At 36.9% G+C, this 17648-nt stretch overlaps 2 protein-coding genes across 4 annotated transcripts; both read left to right on the forward strand.

Moving 5' to 3' along the window:
• Positions 1-90: 90 nt before the first annotated feature.
• LOC109022247 (MLO-like protein 9) lies at positions 91-6440 on the forward strand. Of its 2 annotated transcripts, XM_019005100.2 has the most exons (15): positions 91-430; positions 1285-1342; positions 1486-1724; positions 2801-2917; positions 3213-3270; positions 3422-3510; positions 3897-3971; positions 4058-4146; positions 4288-4337; positions 4437-4477; positions 4550-4723; positions 4930-4965; positions 5046-5113; positions 5286-5346; positions 5644-6440. In XM_019005100.2, the coding sequence occupies exons 1-15, from the start codon at positions 290-292 to the stop codon at positions 5956-5958; spliced, it is 1611 nt and encodes a 536-aa protein (XP_018860645.1). In that variant the 5' UTR covers positions 91-289; the 3' UTR covers positions 5959-6440. The 2 variants fall into 2 exon arrangements, with proteins under 2 accessions (XP_018860645.1, XP_018860646.1); XM_019005101.2 differs by lacking the exon at positions 2801-2917 and having other exon boundaries at positions 180-430; positions 5644-6381.
• A 714-nt stretch (positions 6441-7154) lies between these two features.
• Positions 7155-9728, forward strand: LOC109022249 (peptidyl-prolyl cis-trans isomerase FKBP18, chloroplastic-like). 2 transcript variants are annotated; one of them, XM_019005102.2, is made up of 6 exons: positions 7155-7439; positions 7910-7980; positions 8069-8155; positions 8274-8423; positions 8561-8620; positions 9399-9728. In XM_019005102.2, the coding sequence occupies exons 1-6, from the start codon at positions 7196-7198 to the stop codon at positions 9453-9455; spliced, it is 669 nt and encodes a 222-aa protein (XP_018860647.1). In that variant the 5' UTR covers positions 7155-7195; the 3' UTR covers positions 9456-9728. The 2 variants fall into 2 exon arrangements, with proteins under 2 accessions (XP_018860647.1, XP_035549055.1); XM_035693162.1 differs by having other exon boundaries at positions 8561-8589.
• Positions 9729-17648: the final 7920 nt, after the last annotated feature.

Raw genomic sequence — 17648 nt, forward strand, 5'->3', positions numbered from 1 at the left:
AATGGGCAATCTCCAATCAATCCCAACCGTCACTCTCTCCTCTCCGTACATTCCCGGTTGAATACCGTTAAGTAATAGAAATGAAGAGACAAACCGCCCTCAGACAGTAGTGCTAAGCAAATATAGATTTCTCTCAATGTCTTTGCCCGCACAGTGATCCTTTTGCCCTCGGTCTTGAACAGATTGACAATGAATGTGCCATTGGTTGTATAGGAGAAGATGCCTTATTTTCAGGAATATCGTTGTTCTTGAAGCTCATAATTTCTAAGGGATAGCTTGGGAGTTGGGAATGGCTGGGGGTGGAGGCGGTGAAGGTATCAATCATGCAAGGGAGCTGGATCAGACGCCCACATGGGCTGTCGCTGTAGTTTGTGCTGTTATCATTTTGATTTCTATAATTTTGGAGAAAGTTCTTCATATGATTGGAGAGGTAACAATTAAGAAAGTTGATGCATGCATAAAAATATTTTCTATCTGTTTAGTCCTCCGAATTTAGGTTTCGTTTAGTAATATTGATCTGTATTTAAAGAATCTTGCCTGACATTTTATCTCTTTTGGGTTGAAAAGACGTGTCCAAAGAATCCGATCTTTCGGGATTTGTGAGAGAATGCCTTTGTGTAATTTCTCGTTTTCATTTTCTGAAGAGACAAATATACATCAAGTTTTCTCAGTTCTTACGATAGTTGTAAATTAATTTGTACAACAACAACAACAAAGATAAACATATTTTTTTAGTAGCGGTTTAAAAGATTGTCGTTAGACCTAGTAATGGATGCATTGAAACAGTCAAAACTGCTATTATGAATCGTAGTTTTAGACTAATTGTAGTTTTGGCAACTGCTGGTGTAATTAAACTTATTCAAAGTTCATATTGCAGTTTAGAAATTAGAAATGTTTAAGTTGGGTTGTGTAATTAAGTTTTTTGCAATGTCGGATTCTGTGATTTGATCTTTCAGTTTCTATCATTGGATGGCCTTATATTATCTTTCTCCCTTGGAATATGATTTTTTTGAATTGTTCTGGTTAGTGCATTGGTGTGCTTAGGCGCAGAAGACCCAATTGAGACCATGAGGTGTTAAATTCGTTAGGTTTGAACATTGAATTCTTAAAGAAGATACACATAATTGCATGCTTGTCGATCAGTATCTAATTTGCTTCCCTATAACTTTTTAGTATTAAAATTCCAAGCTACCATGCTTAATTATTTTGTTTTCTGCTTTTATTTATATTTTTCTCTGTAAGTAGCTTTTCTGAAAACATAATCTGTCTTTTTCCTTATCTCAGTGGTTTCAAGAGAGAAAAAAGAAAGCTTTGTTTGAAGCTCTCGAGAAAATTAAAGGCGGTAAAGCATCAAACCTGTTCGTTAATGTTGCTTTGTTATTTATATCTATTTCTATAGGCTTTGGTTTATGCAAATTGACAAAGGAAATTTATGTGGTTTAATTCCTAGTGACCAAGATTTATTTTCCTGTTTAATTTTTGCAGAGCTCATGGTTTTAGGATTTATTTCCTTACTCTTGACATTCGGGCAAAGCTTCATCACTAGAATGTGTATTCCCATGAAGTTTGCAGATACAATGTTACCGTGCCCCATAAGAAGAGGGGGTGACTATCAAGAACCTCACGAGGAGCCTAAAATGGGCAAGGGAGAACATCATCGCAAGCTCCTATGGTACGAGCGTAGATTTCTAGCTGCTGAGGGCGCTGGACCAGCTTGCAAGCTGGTAAGTATTATATTGAATTATGGTTAGGCAGGTTTCATTTAACATTCAATTACAAAGTATTATGCTAGTAAATACAATTATATGTTATTCACCAGAAAAAAAGTTGCGTTCTTTATCTTGTATTATAGTCTTCACAAGTTTAGAAAATATATATATATATATATATATATATATATATATTAGGGTCTTCATATTCCTCGTGTGCAGGGTTAGTAATTCATTAATCCATATGTTTAATGCATTGTTACAGTGTAGTCAAATCTTTGAATCGGCATTCTGTACAATTATCCATTTAGTACTGTTGAGACAAAATTGAAGAGTATCAGGGGTTTTTCTTTTATTCTGTCAAAGGAAATGGGACCCATCTTTTTCTGTACACCAAATGATGAATGGATGAAGTGTATATGTGCATTGATTAGATATGATCACAAGTTGAAAGAGGAATTTCACCTAACAACACAATAAGAGGAATTTCACCTATCAACACAATAAGGCTAAACATGTTCTACAGAGCAGAAAGTTGGCAATTATAAATGTACATAACAACATAGGAGGTTTATTTACGACAGAGAAGTGATAGGGAAATATAATGTCATATCTCAATGCAGTTGGGGAAAACTATGTTTGTTTCTAAAGGGTAAAATAAGAGGAGAGTTTGATGTGATTACATTGTTTCAGTCATTTTTATTGAAAGAACATAATCAACTAGGAATGTGAGAAGCACGCAAGCTGGAGGTGAAAGAAGTTGAATTTAAAAGATCTATGATCTTGTGCTCTGACTGGTTTTTTACATGCCAATATGTGGAGCAGAACTTCTGTTGGCCCAAATAGTTGGCAAATGATGACTCTAGGCATACAAGTATGTCATGAACGTATACATTGATTTTCATTTGGGTCTGCAGGAATGCAGAGAGATAAGTACTTAAATAGAATCAAACCATAACTACAGCTGACTTTGACAGTTTTTACATGTAAAATCTTTGTTTCACAACGTAAGTTGTTGAAAGAGATGTACTCACAGCATGACTGCATTTTGTTATAATGACTAATGCAATTCATAATCTTTCATGATGTAGGGGCACGTGCCACTTATATCTGTGAATGGTTTACATCAGTTACACATCTTCATATTCTTTTTAGCAGTCTTCCATGTGATCTACAGTTGCATAACAATGATGCTTGGAAGACTAAAGGTGGGGTACACATTTTGGTTTGCCTATAATCATTAATTGTAATTCTATCATATAACGAGTACCTGGAAACAAGTGTCATAAGGGCATTCAGTTCAGGGAGGAAAGTATTGTCTGGAAAAAAAACTAATAATATTATCTCCCCCAATTTGTGGCTGGGATGGCATCATGCTTTTCAAGAGATCGAGATCTCTGGATTCATTAGAACCTTCTGTTTCAGAGCGAGACTCTCCAGGAGAATTTTATTTAGATGATGTCAACGTTAACCTAATTGATTAAATATTGTTGATTTTTGTAGATTCGTGGCTGGAAGGAATGGGAACGGGATAGTATTAATGACCAGGAATTTCTAAATGGTATACTAGTGAGAATTATGACAACTGCTTGACTGTTTGTCCCATCGGAATTTCATAGATTATGTACTGCCTGTGTTAAGAGTCTCATATATTAAATTGTTGGGTGCACTTATTTATTTAGTGATGAATTGGTTGTATGATTGTTGTTCAGATCCTAAAAGATTCAGGCTTACTCACGAGACATCATTCGTAAAGGATCACACCAGTTTCTGGACTAGATCACCGTTCTCCTTCTATTTTGTAAGAAATATGTCATTGACTCTTGGTTTTCAATTAAGTTCAAGATGGAATTAGAGTTGATGATATAATAGTGCAATTTTCTATCAAGTATGTTTTGCACGTGCCCTTCAAATTTCTTCTTTTTTTTTTTGAAAAAAGGGGTAGGACCTCCAATTTTATTCATAACCCTCAATTATGGTGAAGGGGCATGCACTTCAAAATTTCTAAGCATAAAATTTGTGTATTTCATGTTGTACTTTGAGTAAAAACTCAAAGTTAAACCTGAAAAAGAAAAAAGAAAGAATTGAGTCAAGGCCTTCTAAATTTGCAAAACTGATAAAGTTTTTGTGAGATAGTTTTGAAACCTGTAAATGTTGATGCAATGCTTGGATGTTCCAATCTTTCAGGTCTGCTTCTTTCGACAATTTTTCCGGTCTGTTCGCAAGGCTGACTACTTGACAATGCGGCATGGATTTGTTAGTGTGAGTTTCTTCATTGCAATTAAAGAATCCCATCATGATCATCTTCATATATAACTGTTGGTAAAACAATTGTTTCCTTCTTACAGGTTCATTTAGCACCAGGAAGTAAGTTTGACTTTCAAAAATATATAAAGCGATCATTAGAAGATGACTTCAAGGTAGTTGTAGGAATCAGGTAAAGTTCCAACACTTCCTAATAATTAGTTATTAGTTATAAATTTAGCTTCCTGGAATTGAGATTGCATGAGGATAATCCTTGCCACATGTCCCCATTTCCTTCAGTATTTTTTTGACTTTTATCTTTTGCTTCTGGCAGTCCACTATTATGGGCATCTGTGGTCTTCTTTCTGCTTATTAATGTTAGTGGTTAGTCTTTCTTCTTACTTTTTTTTTTCAATTTTGTCAATAGAGCCGATTTATAATGTTCGTAACAAAGATATTATAATTGATCTTATCTCTTTTCAGGATGGGATGCTATGGCTTGGGTGTCAATACTTCCTCTAGTTGTAAGAAACTTGTCATAAAACTATCTGAATATGTGCTTAAAATTCAAGGACTAATGAGTGGGTGGTTTAAAGGTGATATTAGCTGTTGGGGCAAAGCTTCAAGCAATAATAACACAAATGGCCCTTGAAATCACAGAGAGACATGCCGTAATCCAAGGAATACCTCTTGTACAAGTCTCGGACAATAATTTTTGGTTTGGTTGGCCTAAGCTAGTTCTTTATCTCATCCATTTCGTCTTGTTCCAGGTACTGATTAGTTTCCTTCTGTTCTTTTTGCATGTATTCTAGGTAACTGTGTGAGGTAGAATTGCAAAAGTTCCAGCTGAGTAGAATCAGAGCAAAAGCCAACTGTTTCTGAACGCAAATAAAGTTTTTTTTTTTTAGGAACTGCACTAGTTTTTCATAGTAAGATTTATGAAGATTTTCTAACATGCTGATTCTTACTTATCCAGAATGCCTTTGAGATAACATATTTCCTTTGGATATGGGTAATAAATGCTCTACTTTATCTTCCTCGAATTCTTTCTATATTCACTGCTGGAATTCTAAATGTTCGTTCTTGGTACAGTATGAGTTTGGACTGAGATCTTGTTTTCATGAGAGTTTCACTCTTATAATTTTAAGAGTTGTTCTCGGGTAAGTCCTACTTTAGTACAATAATTACGTTTGATATAAAAGTTTGAAAGTCTTACATTGTAATATATCTTTAGATACCATTCTTCCTTCTCTAAGATTATTTCATGGACATCCGCATTCCTATGATTAACATTAGAACTTCTAACTAGTTATGGAACTTTTAATTTGACAGGGTAGAAGTCCAATTTATGTGCAGCTACATCACACTTCCTCTGTATGCCCTTGTTACTCAGGTAAGCTCTTCTACTAATTGCTCCTACGATATATTAATCCATGCTGAGATTTAAGAGTAGCAACTTACAGGCTGAAGGGATCTTTGAGGAGTTATGAATGTGGTCCAGTTTTGGAAAACTATAACTGAGCTAAACTTCCTTTATACTTCTTTCACCTAACATGCATGCTAGCAACTAGTAATCAATGCCCTAGAAAAACTGGTAATCAAAACTTTAAACACACTTTTCAAACTGTCTCCATTTATAATTATGAATTGGTGATGAACACGGTCTTACTTTTTCTTTGGGGACTTTTAGATGGGATCAACCATGAAGAGGTCAATCTTTGATGAACATACTTCCAAGGCGCTAAAGCAGTGGCATAAAAAAGCTGTAAAGAAAAAGAATGATGAGAGGGGATCATCTCCACCTCGGACTTTAGGTGGAAGCCCCTCCAACTCAGTTGTGCAATCCCCACAACATCCACATCAACATCCTCACAACCAGTTTTATGGTGTGGAAGCAGACAGATCTTCTCCTAAGCAAACAGAAAACATTATGGCGAGCATGGACCTTCCAAGGGAACAAAAACCGACTAAGAATGATGACTTCGGCGACCTACTAAGTGGATGAAACTGGGAGTTGAGTTCTGGAACTCTTAGGCTAGGAACCATCTTCGGTTGATTGGCTTGACGTTGCCCAACCATATGCAGCCAAAAGTCCATTTTTTCCTACTGCATAACGTTGTTCTTCATCAACTTTATGTTTAAAAGTAGACTTGTAGCCTTTTGTTTTCATCTTCTCGATTAGTGTCAGCCTAGAAGTGTCAATTTTAACATGTTTGATGGGAAATAATACTCGCAAGTAAATGCTCACAGTTGCCTACGTTATGTTTCCTTCTCTTTCATGCTATGTTGGAATATTTGGCCGTGGAGGTTTGTGCCAACATCATCAAGCTGCACAATGACTCTTTCATTAGACGCAATAGGAACCTGTGGCACATTACATGCATAAGCTGTTATAGAAAGGCAGATAGCTCTGAAGACTGTAAAACAATGTAAGGTGAAGGCTTATTATTATTATTATTATATTTTATAGAAAAACTTCCATTAATCAGAGACAAAGCGCAGCTAATACATCAGTTCTGGCACACTCAGGTACCTCTTCAATGTCAATAATTAGCTAAATAAGGTGAAGTTGGTGGTTTTACATTCTACCAATGGTAAGATAGTATTTTGTGTCATGAAGCATATATAAGGAATGAGTAATGTTAGATACAGTCGTGGGTTGTGCAAGTGCCACACACTCTTTTTGAAAAAAAGATGGGTCTACTATTAAAAAATTAATTTTTTCCTACAGATCTCATATTTACTCAGTTGAAAAATTTTACTCATCATTCTCACACCACACACTACACATAATTTTTTATTTTTTTCTCTTACCAAATATGTGGTGTATAGATGATGAGTAGAATAACTCAATTAGTTTAGAAAGAATAAACCAATAAAATAAATGTGATATGTGGTGTGTGGAGATGATGAGTAACAAAATTCTTAATCACTTTCTTCAAAAAGATTATGTGGCGCTTACACACTCTGTGACTGTATCTCGCGTTACTCGTGCCTATCTGATTGTTAAAAAAACTACAAAGTATCTTAATCATCCCATTTAACAGATACAATAACGGTATTAACTATAACACGCCAAATCTGGGAACAAAAACTACCAACGACATGTCGATCGCTCGCCACCATATCAACGACATGTATCCAACGGATTGGTGCATAAGTAAGATTCGTAAAGGCGAACGAGATAGGGATATAGAAGCATTGGGCGGTTTATAACCTTCGGCCATTATATTTCAACGGGCATGGCCTCTGTTAGGAGCTTGGACGAACGGACCGTTAATCATCTTCTTCAAATCTGTGCAAAACCCACCCGAAACCAGGCACAGCTTTCAAAGCAATTCGTTCTTCCAATACCCATTTCGAGAAGGTCCGCGATTCTGATTTCCTCGCTGCCTTTCAGCCTTCTCATTTCACACTCTCCACCGTCAGAGGCCAGAGAGCGACGAAACAAGAAGAACATCCCTCTTGAAGACTACCTCACTAGCCGTTATTTACTTATCTTTGTCTCTGTTTAATGTTTTACGTTTGTTATGTGCATGTGGTTCTTCTTGGGTTGCTTAACTGTGAGTACATTTTGGTGTTTTACAGAGATTTTTGTGGCATGGTGGGATTTATTGCTTAAAAATTAGAAATTGAAATATGGTTTTAGTAATAACGTTGCAATCCTATACTAGTAATCACTTGTGAAAAAACAATTTCTGGGAACAAAGTATATACTGATCGACGCACGTTAGTCTGCTTAATTAATGTCCTGATAGCAGGAAAAAAAAATGGGGAACGAGCAGTTGGTAGGATTCTTCAGTAGCACTTGAAAGCATATGTTGATTTGAACACATTAATGTGCATGCTTGATGTGATAATGGCTGCAATGAATTACGGGAAGCAGCAGTTGTGCGAGCATTTTTAATTAGCATTGAACTTTTTGTCTTTTTGCTTTTCTGTTACCTTCGAAGCAGCTGAGGGATTAAAGTACTATGATCTGTTTGAGGGAAAGGGCCCAATAGCTGAAAAAGGATCAACAGTTCAGGTTTGGTTTTGATGTAAGCTGAAGAAATTCTTTTTTTCATATGTATATGGACAGAGATATTACTTCGTATTGGCTTGTACTTTCACAGGTGCACTTTGACTGCTTATACCGTAATATTACAGCTGTGTCGAGTCGAGAATCCAAACTCTTAGCTGGAAATCGTAGTATTGCCCAGGTTCTCGACTATGCCTTTGTGTTTGTGTGTGGTCAATGAGAGAGAGAGAGGTCAGCTTCTTCTAGTAAAAAACCAATAGCTGAAATTACTAATGCACGTTTCCTTGTCTTTAATTTAGCCATACGAGTTCAAAGTTGGAGCTCCTCCAGGGAAAGAAAGGAAGCGTGACTTTGTAGACAACCCAAATGGTCTGTTTTCTGCGCAGGCTGCACCAAAACCCCCATCGGCTATGTACTCAATAATTGAAGGGATGAAAGTAGGGGGGAAGGTAATACCATCCTCCCTTTTTCACCAATATATGATCTCTTTGGAAAGCAGCAATTTTTCTTTTAGTTTCTTATCATCTTTGTAACTGCTAAGCTTATGACCTCTGTTTGCCTTCTTCAAAATTATCTCTTATTGCAGCGAACTGTGATTGTTCCTCCAGAGGCTGGGTATGGCCCAAAGGGAATGAACGAGATCCCAGTGAGCTCTTCAATTGATTTCTTTAGTCTCGATATCTTTTACCCACATACTCTATCCAGCATCAATGCATGCTTTTCTCATATACTGTCACTGCTTTTGTACCTCAGTGACAGCTTTTATTCATCTTCTACTACCATGTTCGATCTCATCATTTAATGGTAGAAAGTAAAATTGAGGAAATTACTTATAAAAAAAAAAAAAAAAAAGAGTAAAATTGAGGAAATTAGCAGACGTCATGACCCTCGTTTCAACCATTGTGAATAGCATAGCTCTTGAACATTTCTAATATTTGGACAAAACAGGCTACTTACTGGAATATGGGCATGGTTTCTGTCATTGCACAATTTTTTCTTCATTGTGTTAAGAGATGGTGAGTTTGGCAGTGAAGTAAAAAATAATTTTCCTATTCAGAGGAGAAACAAATGTGATTGCCTTTAGCATTGCTGCATAAATTGGAGGTTGCATTGCTTTATAAGGTTAATTAAATCTCAATGCCAGTTCACCTGCCAACTTAAATTAGCATCATAGACCACCACCGCCACTTAAATTAAGAAATCAAAGGCATACACCCAAGCAAAATGGAACCAATGTTCTCAAGGGATCAAAACCTCTCTGTCCACGTCAGAACCACCTGACCATGATATTGCAAAGTTTTGAGTATTTCTAATGTTATATCCATGATTACTCTTATAGCATATGTGTTCTTCTTTTACAGTGTATACCTGAGAAAATATTGGGGTTTTGACTTGCTCCCTATACTTATTGTGGACTTTTGCAGCCCGGAGCTACATTTGAACTAAATGTTGAGCTTTTGCAAGTAGTACTACCTGAATGAAGTGAGCTTAATTTGTGTTGTGAGAAGCTCGTGGTAATTAGATTCCTCATCATGACCCTTTTTCTGTCCAATTTTGATTGGGAAAAACGATCTTTCTGTTGGCAATGGTAATAGTTTCAGCTAATGATTATATTGGATAAAGAACCTACCAAGGGCCCATCTTATCTACATTTTGTTTGTTCAGTTGGGATAACTATTTTTGTTTCCCATCTGTAACCGTATAAGTTATTATTGAGGTTAATATTGTTAACATTAATCTGATGATTATTTGCTTTTCTAAGGGTCACATATAACTCTACTAAGGTAGAGTTGCTAGGATTGTTGGATACAGATTTGGTTAATGTTTTAACCCTTAAGATCATAAGTCATGATATTTCAACCCAGTTTATAGATCATCCGCTCTGCAATTCAAACTCGTGACATTGTTCTGTTTTGATATCAATTATTAGCATAAAGCCTACAACTGTTGGATACAAATTAGTTAAGCTTTTAACCATTAGGATCATAAGAGTTCAATCCTTTGATTTTCTCCATATTTGCTTGAATTTTTTAGTAGTGCTGCCATGCCCACAAGTCTGCAACAGCCTTCATTCTCCATAGGTGGATTGGGAATCTCTTTCATTTCTTTCACAGGATATAAGGAACCTCCAATGGCATAAAATCATGTGTCAGTGCAAGTTTGAACCCCACCCCATAATCCTCACTTATCTAAGAAGTATCAATTAGTAAATAAGGCAGACTGTTGTCAGTTGATACTTGGACAAGGAAATAAATACATAATTCTTAATACATTACGAGATCATCTTTGGATTGGGAAACAAGGATAAATTGTAGTTCAGAAAGAGCTGCGTGAGAGTGCATGATACTCCATGTAACACCCCGTCCCCGAGGGTCCGGAGAGTTAACTCATGTCGCCTAAAATCATCTCCAGTAACACTTTTAAAAATAAACCAGAGTCTTCATAACATATTAACCTATTTGTTCAACACAAATATATATGTTCCTACATAAGGGCACATCAGAAGTGTCTCAATAATATGCATAAACATTTCCACAAAGATTAGGAATATCCATTACTCAAAATACCAAAGTCACATAACATATATTTTTTTTTATAAGTAATCAAAGATGGATTAATAAAGATAGGCAAAGCCCAAGTACACAAGATGGTATACAAGAGATGAAACCTATCTAGGTCGAAGTAAGGGAAACTAGAAAATCATGAAAATTCAGGCCATTAAAATCTAAAGCAATGGATAAAAATAAAGTACGAAAAAATAGCGTTCTAAGTTCCTCCGAGGACCGTTCTTTGTTTTCGAAGGTCCGATCGTTGCACTCTTACCATATACACCACATAATACAGATCGGGATCATATTCCACACCTCCTTGATTTGTTGCACTCCTCTCGGAAGTGTCCAGCTAGCCAATAGATCTACCACCATTGCAGGCATAACAAAGGCTAACTCTATCCGGCTAACGACTTCTACCCACAAGGCTCTAGTAGTCTCACAATGTAGCAAAAGGTGTTCCATTGTCTCGCCAGATCTCTTGCACATGCAACACCAGTCTAGTATAACTAATCGGTGCTTCCTCAGATTGTCGGTAGTCAGAATCTTCCCCAAAGTTGCTGTCCAAGTAAAGAAGATCGTTTTCGGAGGCGCCTTATTTCTCCAGATTCTCCTCCACGGGAACGGGGTAGTGGCATTGGCAGTTTGGGAAAGGGACTTATAAAAGGATCGAACTGAGAAAATGCCCTTACCCCCAAAACCACATAAAATATCAACACTACCAAAAAGACTCTCCAATAAGTCCTTGTATCCTAAGGCACTTAATCTTCTATGATCAACAAAACTTGCAAGTACTCTCTATTCCTGACCTCCAACTGTTGCATCAAAATTATCTGAAACATATTATGGAGATAGGTGGTGAGTTATCAACAATTCAGTAAGTAGGGAACATATACTAGTATGCAAACATGAACATTTACAGAATTTATAATGCAGAATAAAACACTTTTTATTTTCAGAATGCAGAGTCAGAGCATGTTATCAAAAATATCAGAGCGAAAGTTCAAAAATATTCTTATTCAAAATTTCCTTGGCATAGCATAACTGAAACATCATATCATAACAGAATTCCATGTTTAACCCCCGTGGTAGGGTTGTGAAAACCCCAGCGGCCAACCGAGCAGAAACAGAATGTGAATCTTCCCCTTATTATTCTCGAAGTCTCGAGTGTGCACACAAGAAAAACCACGCAGAAAACCACTTTGCTTCCAAAATGGGTGCACCAGAAATAGAAAAGTTGGTATCAACCCAAACAAAGGCCATAGTTTTACACCCGTGGTAAGATCAGAACAGGGCAGAAACAGAATGTCATGCCAAAGGCTTTAGAAATCACGTCATATTACATCAAAGTACAAAACATTTTTAGAACAGAACGGAATCAGATCCCAAAAATATAATTTATGCACAATTTTTCATATTTGCTCTCTATTGCAAAGTTCAGAAACAGAATGCCAAAACTTTGCTCATGTCTACACCAGTCATGACAGAAAGTACTTTATTCTTCTATAGAATTTCACTAGTCATGCAGAACAAATAACTGAAGTCGTTTCAAATTTCTTTTCATAACAAAACATGTATATTTTTTCAAAAAAAAAAACCTCTGCTCATTTTATTAATTTTTTATGCGAAGTCTAGCACAGGAACTCTGCTTACCTGAACTCCTTAGTCTTTCAAGATATTTCCTCAACAATGTCGAACAAATATTAATCGTCACCTATAAAAGTCACGTAATTCCCGTAAATTTCCAATCAATCACATATTTCAATATTTAAATTTAAAAGTGCTAAAAGAACCTATTTTTAAAACCTCAAAACCTAAAATTCTCATAATTCCTAAAATATCATCATTTTCTAAAACCATCAATATCCACTTAATCAAATTTGTACCGAAGAAGAAATTTATCAAATAAGTATTATGATAATTACGGAACTCAATAAATATTAATGTTTAAAATATCTAAAATACCAACAACGTATTATAAATTAATAGAACACTTTGGGTACTAAACATTCCCATAAAATAAGTCAAGAAAAACTCATCTCTAAAAAAAATAAGTTTACTTTGTTTTATTAACAATATTATCAAAAAATTATCTACACAAATATAATATTTTTGAGACTTAAACAAAACTCATTTCAAACTAAGCCTAAACAATAAATTTGGAGGCATACACTAAGGGGTAAAACAGTAATAGCACTTCCCTCTATTAGGTTAACAATATATATATAAATATAACTTATAAGAACATGAAGACCAGACAAACCAATACACAGAGATAAAACAAGTATGTGGCGGTAGGGGCTCACCCAAGGGAAACCGAGGCACGCGTGGAGGGGTAAGGCACGACGGGGCTGGCTGGAGGGGCTATGGTGGCGCGACTGAAGAGCAGGAGTGCGGCGGAGATGTCGTCGAGTTGGGCTGAGCACGAGAGAAGGAGAGGGAGAGGTGAGCGAGAGAGAGGGCGGAGAGAAATAAGGGAGTAACCGAGAGAGGTACTCACCGCGAGGGGTTGCTACCGGCTAAGGTGGCCTGTGGATGTCCGACGGCCTTTTCCATGCGGGTGGCGACGGCTTGGAGTGGCTGGTGCGGTGTAGTGGTTTAGTGGGTGGATCTCTGTTTTGGGTGGCTAAAAATAGGGGAGTTTCATGGCCGGTGTTTTCGTGTGTGTGGGTGGCTCTCCCGAGGTGTGGAGGTGGCGGGTTCAAGATGTGGGATTTTTGTTTTCTGTTTTCAGAGAAGCAGAACAAAGTGTTTCCGTTGGTGGTCTTCAAAGGTTGGGTGTTGGTTGTGCTGGGTTGGTAATGAAGACGCAAAGAGAGCTGGCTCCGTGGTGGCTGGGTTGTGGTTCGACGGGGAGGAAACATGTGCTCTAATTTGAGCTGTAGGAACCGGATGATTTTCGGTTGTTTATATCTCAGTTAAAGTGGTAGTCGTGGTTCACAGTGGAGGATGGATGCTTAGAGGAGTTTAGATGGCTGAGGGCGTGAAAAGAGGGTAGCGGCACTTATTCTAGGGTTGAGTATGCTTAACATATATAAGAACCATAAGAGGAAACAGATAAAACCTAAAAAAGAAGAAGGGAGGGATGTGCATGAAAATGGAAACGGCTTGAAGTCGTGCGGCGTGAAGTCTGGACCTGTTTTTCACAGGCCTGGGCTCTTTAGCTAAAACATATTTGGCCCACGACTAGATCAGGTCTGGGATTATTGCATGGGCGTTTTCCCTAAGTTTTGGACCTCAACTCAACCTAAAAGGAAATACTTGTCCTATAAATTTTTTGGATGAAAATCAACTTGGTCCATTAAAAGATTTTAAACCTAATTATCAAACCCACCGAAAAAAAAAATTATTCCGCCTAAAATATCTTAAACCCAAACTCTTTTCCAATTTTTTTTGTTTTTACTCGCAATCCCAAATGGTTTTTCATAATTATAAATCCAAAAAATTTTGTAAAGTAGCTTGGCTGGGCTGAGTGTTACACTCCATGCCTCTATGTCAAATGTCAAACCACTTCTTTCACTCAATTTTTAAATTTTTTTAACAGAACCCTTAGATTTTCCATCACAAAAAAATATGTTGCCTTTTTCAATCTAAAGGTGAATTCTTCTAACAACCCAAACTTTTCTTTAATCATGGCTGAAATAACTGAACAAGGTAGGCAATCTCTTGATTGAAAGTAATTTAAACCTATTAGTGTTTATCTAAAAATTAATTTTAAGCCTTGTTTGGCAATATAGATGAGATGATCTCAAAACTTCTCACAATTTCCATTTCAAATATCATTCAAACACAAAATACTTTTTAATTTCAAATCTTCAACTTTTTCATTTAATCAGTACCTAATCATTATTCAAGCACAAAACCTTATAAAATTTTTCTAAACTTTCAAATTAAACACAAAAAAAAAAATACAATTTTTTCAAATTTCAAAACAAAAATAATATTAAAAAATAATATTCAAACAATTTTTTAACTTTGTAATATTTTTATTCAACTTTTTCTTTCTCCTTTCTCAAAGCCCAATAAAACATTTTAACTCAAATCATTTAACTACTATTCACATAATTCTCATAATTTCTCATCTCATCTCTTTGTTTATTTCATTTTATTTTTTATAAGTAAAGTAAATTTTATTGATACGAATGAAATAGGCATAGTCCGTATACACAAAGAGGTATACAAAAAAAAAAACATCTAAATACATTCTAGGATCGATAAATTGAAGACACGAAGTCATGAGCATTGTTTTCAGTAAGCACAATGGCTGAAAACCAAAGCAATAATGTGTGTACAAAAAAATTCTGAAGCTTCGCCATTGTGCACTCCTTATCTTCAAAGTATCGATTATTCCTTTCCGACCAAGTACACCACATAATGCACAATGGAATCATCTTTCACACTACCGCCACTTGAGGACAGCCTTTAATCTCTTCCAACAAGCCAGTAAATCAACCACCTTCAATGGCATTATCCAAGCGACATCGACTCTTCTACGGATCTCATCTCACGACACATTTGTCACCTCACAATGCAATAATAAGAGATCCATTGATTCTCCATGCTTTTTTATACAAATAGCACCAATTCATCACAATGAGCCCCCTCTTCCTCGAGTTATCTGTGGTCAAAATCTTTCCAAGAGCAGCAGTCCATATGAAAAAAATACTTTGGAAGGCACACGAGACTTCTAAATATTCTTCCATTGGAAATGAACATTACTTTGTAATGCCAATATTTTTTAATACGCGCATTGAGTATACACTTCTTGCTGCCATTGGACCTGCACTGCATCATATTCCCCTGTGTTGTAGTGTTTCTTGTGGAGTATATCAATTTGAAAAATTCTGAAACGGTGTGCAATTCCCAATCATGAATATCCCTATTAAATAAAACACTCCACTGGTGAGAACCATGAGAAAATACACGCAAATCCGCCACAGAAACATCTCTGTTAGCTGTAATACGATAGAGAGCTGGAAAGGCCTTATCAAGAGCACAATCTCCACACCAAACATCATGCCAAAACCTAATTATGGTACCCTCTCTAGCCACAAAACAGATATGATTTTCAAAACTCTGTCATCCCATCCTATAAGTTTCCATAAGCCCACACCATACCCTCTCACTTCATTGGAGCCCCCCCCCCCCCTCCCCCAAAAAGCACTTTCGTGTCTAAAGTCAATAATTTCCTTCCACAGTGAATCCCCCTCCAAGTGATGCCTCAATAACCATTTTCCCAACAAAGCTTTATTGAAAGTCCTCAAGTTGCACACTCCCAAGCCACCATTCAAAATTGGGGAACAAACTTTATTCCAATTAACAAGATTCGTTTCCTCCCCCACTTCCCCAACAAAAAAGCCCGAAATAACTTCTCAGTTCTATTCGCCACCCCTGCAGGCAAAGGAAATAGAGATAAAAAATAGGTGGAGAAGTTAGATAAAGTGCTCTTAATTCATGTGAGTCAACCCCCTTTCGATAAATACAACCGTTTCCAACCATCCAGCCTTTTCTCTACTTTTTCCACAACCCATTCCCAAATAGCTCAAGTCTTAAAAGTCACCCCTAACGGGAGGCCCAAATATTTCATAGGCAAATAATACACTTTACAATCCAGAAGGCTCGCCAGATTGTTGATACTGGGCACCACGGCCACCGTAACCATCTCGGACTTACCAAGGTTCAACTTAAGCACCGACATAGCATCAAAGCATAAGAAAAGTGTTCGTAAAGTTTGAATTTGGCCATGATCCGCTTCACAAAAAGGAGAGTATCATCTACAAATAAGAGATGCAAGATTATGATAGTCTGATAGAGCCATTAGTACCATTACCCATCAATTTTTTCGGATAGAAATCCTCCTCTAATAACAGCCTTCACCATCCGGCCAAGTACCTCCATAACAATAACAAAAAGAAGAGGAGACAATGGATAATGAGCAGTAGAAACCCAATGGATAAAAAACCCAACAGGGGTGCCATTAACTAGCACCAAGAAATGAGCGGTAGTAACACAATGTCGTATCCATGAAATCCACCTATCATCAAAGCCACACCTCCCAAGCAAGTATAAAAGAAATTTCTAATTCACATGATCATATGTCTTTTCCATGTCAAGCTTGCATAGAATACCTAGAACTCCCTCCCTCAACCTATGATCCAAGCACTCATTGGCAATGAGAACCAAATCAAGGATTTGTCTCCCCCGAACAAATGCATTTCGAGGCTTATAAATAATTTGTTCAAATACTAGGCTTAGCAGATTAGCAAGAACCTTCGAAATGATCTTGTATACTCCACTCACAAGGCTTATGGGGTAGAAATCCTTAATTGCCGTTACCCCATGCTTCTTTGGTATGAGAGCAATGAATGTCGCATTAAGGCATTTCTCAAACTTCTTAAAGGAGTAGAATTTAAGAAAAACCTGCATAACATCACATTTCACAATATTCCAACAATCTTGAAAGAATCTCATCGAAAAGCCATCCGGACCCAGCGCTTTATCCTTGGCCATACCGGGAATGACCTTATAAATCTTATCTTCGTCAAAAGGTCTTTCCAACCAACTCACACTCTGCGAATCAATAGACTCATTCAACAAATCATCAAGCTTCAACCTCTAACAGGTCGGTTCCCTAAGGAGATTCTCGTAATAATGCACAATATGGTTTTCTAATTCATAAGAGGAAGAGAGCACTTGAGTACCTAGGTGAAGTGTCTCAATAGCATTGTTGCGCCTGTGTGAATTAGCCACTTTATAAAAGAACTTCGTGCATTTATCACCGTCTTTTAGCCAAAGGGCCCTCTAGATTTTTACTGCCACGAAGTCTCCTCCATCAACAATACCCTCTCCAGTTCAGTCACAACCAGACTCTTCCTCAATAATACCTTCTCCGAGGTGTCTCCCATCAATACCCTCCTATCTAACTTCTGTAACTCCTCCATAAGGGTAGTCTTTTGATTGTCAATGCTGTCAAAAACTTCCAAGTTCCACTTCTTTAGATTTTGCTTCAAAGTCTTAAGTTTACCTACAAGAATGAAACTGGAAGTGCCTGTGAATTGATAAGAAGACCACAAAGAAATAAGAATGCACCTTCTCTACAAAACCACCAGCTGCTAACCACATATT

This window comes from Juglans regia, chromosome 8 (genome assembly GCF_001411555.2).
Source record: "Juglans regia cultivar Chandler chromosome 8, Walnut 2.0, whole genome shotgun sequence".
NCBI classification, from domain to species: Eukaryota; Viridiplantae; Streptophyta; class Magnoliopsida; order Fagales; family Juglandaceae; genus Juglans; species Juglans regia.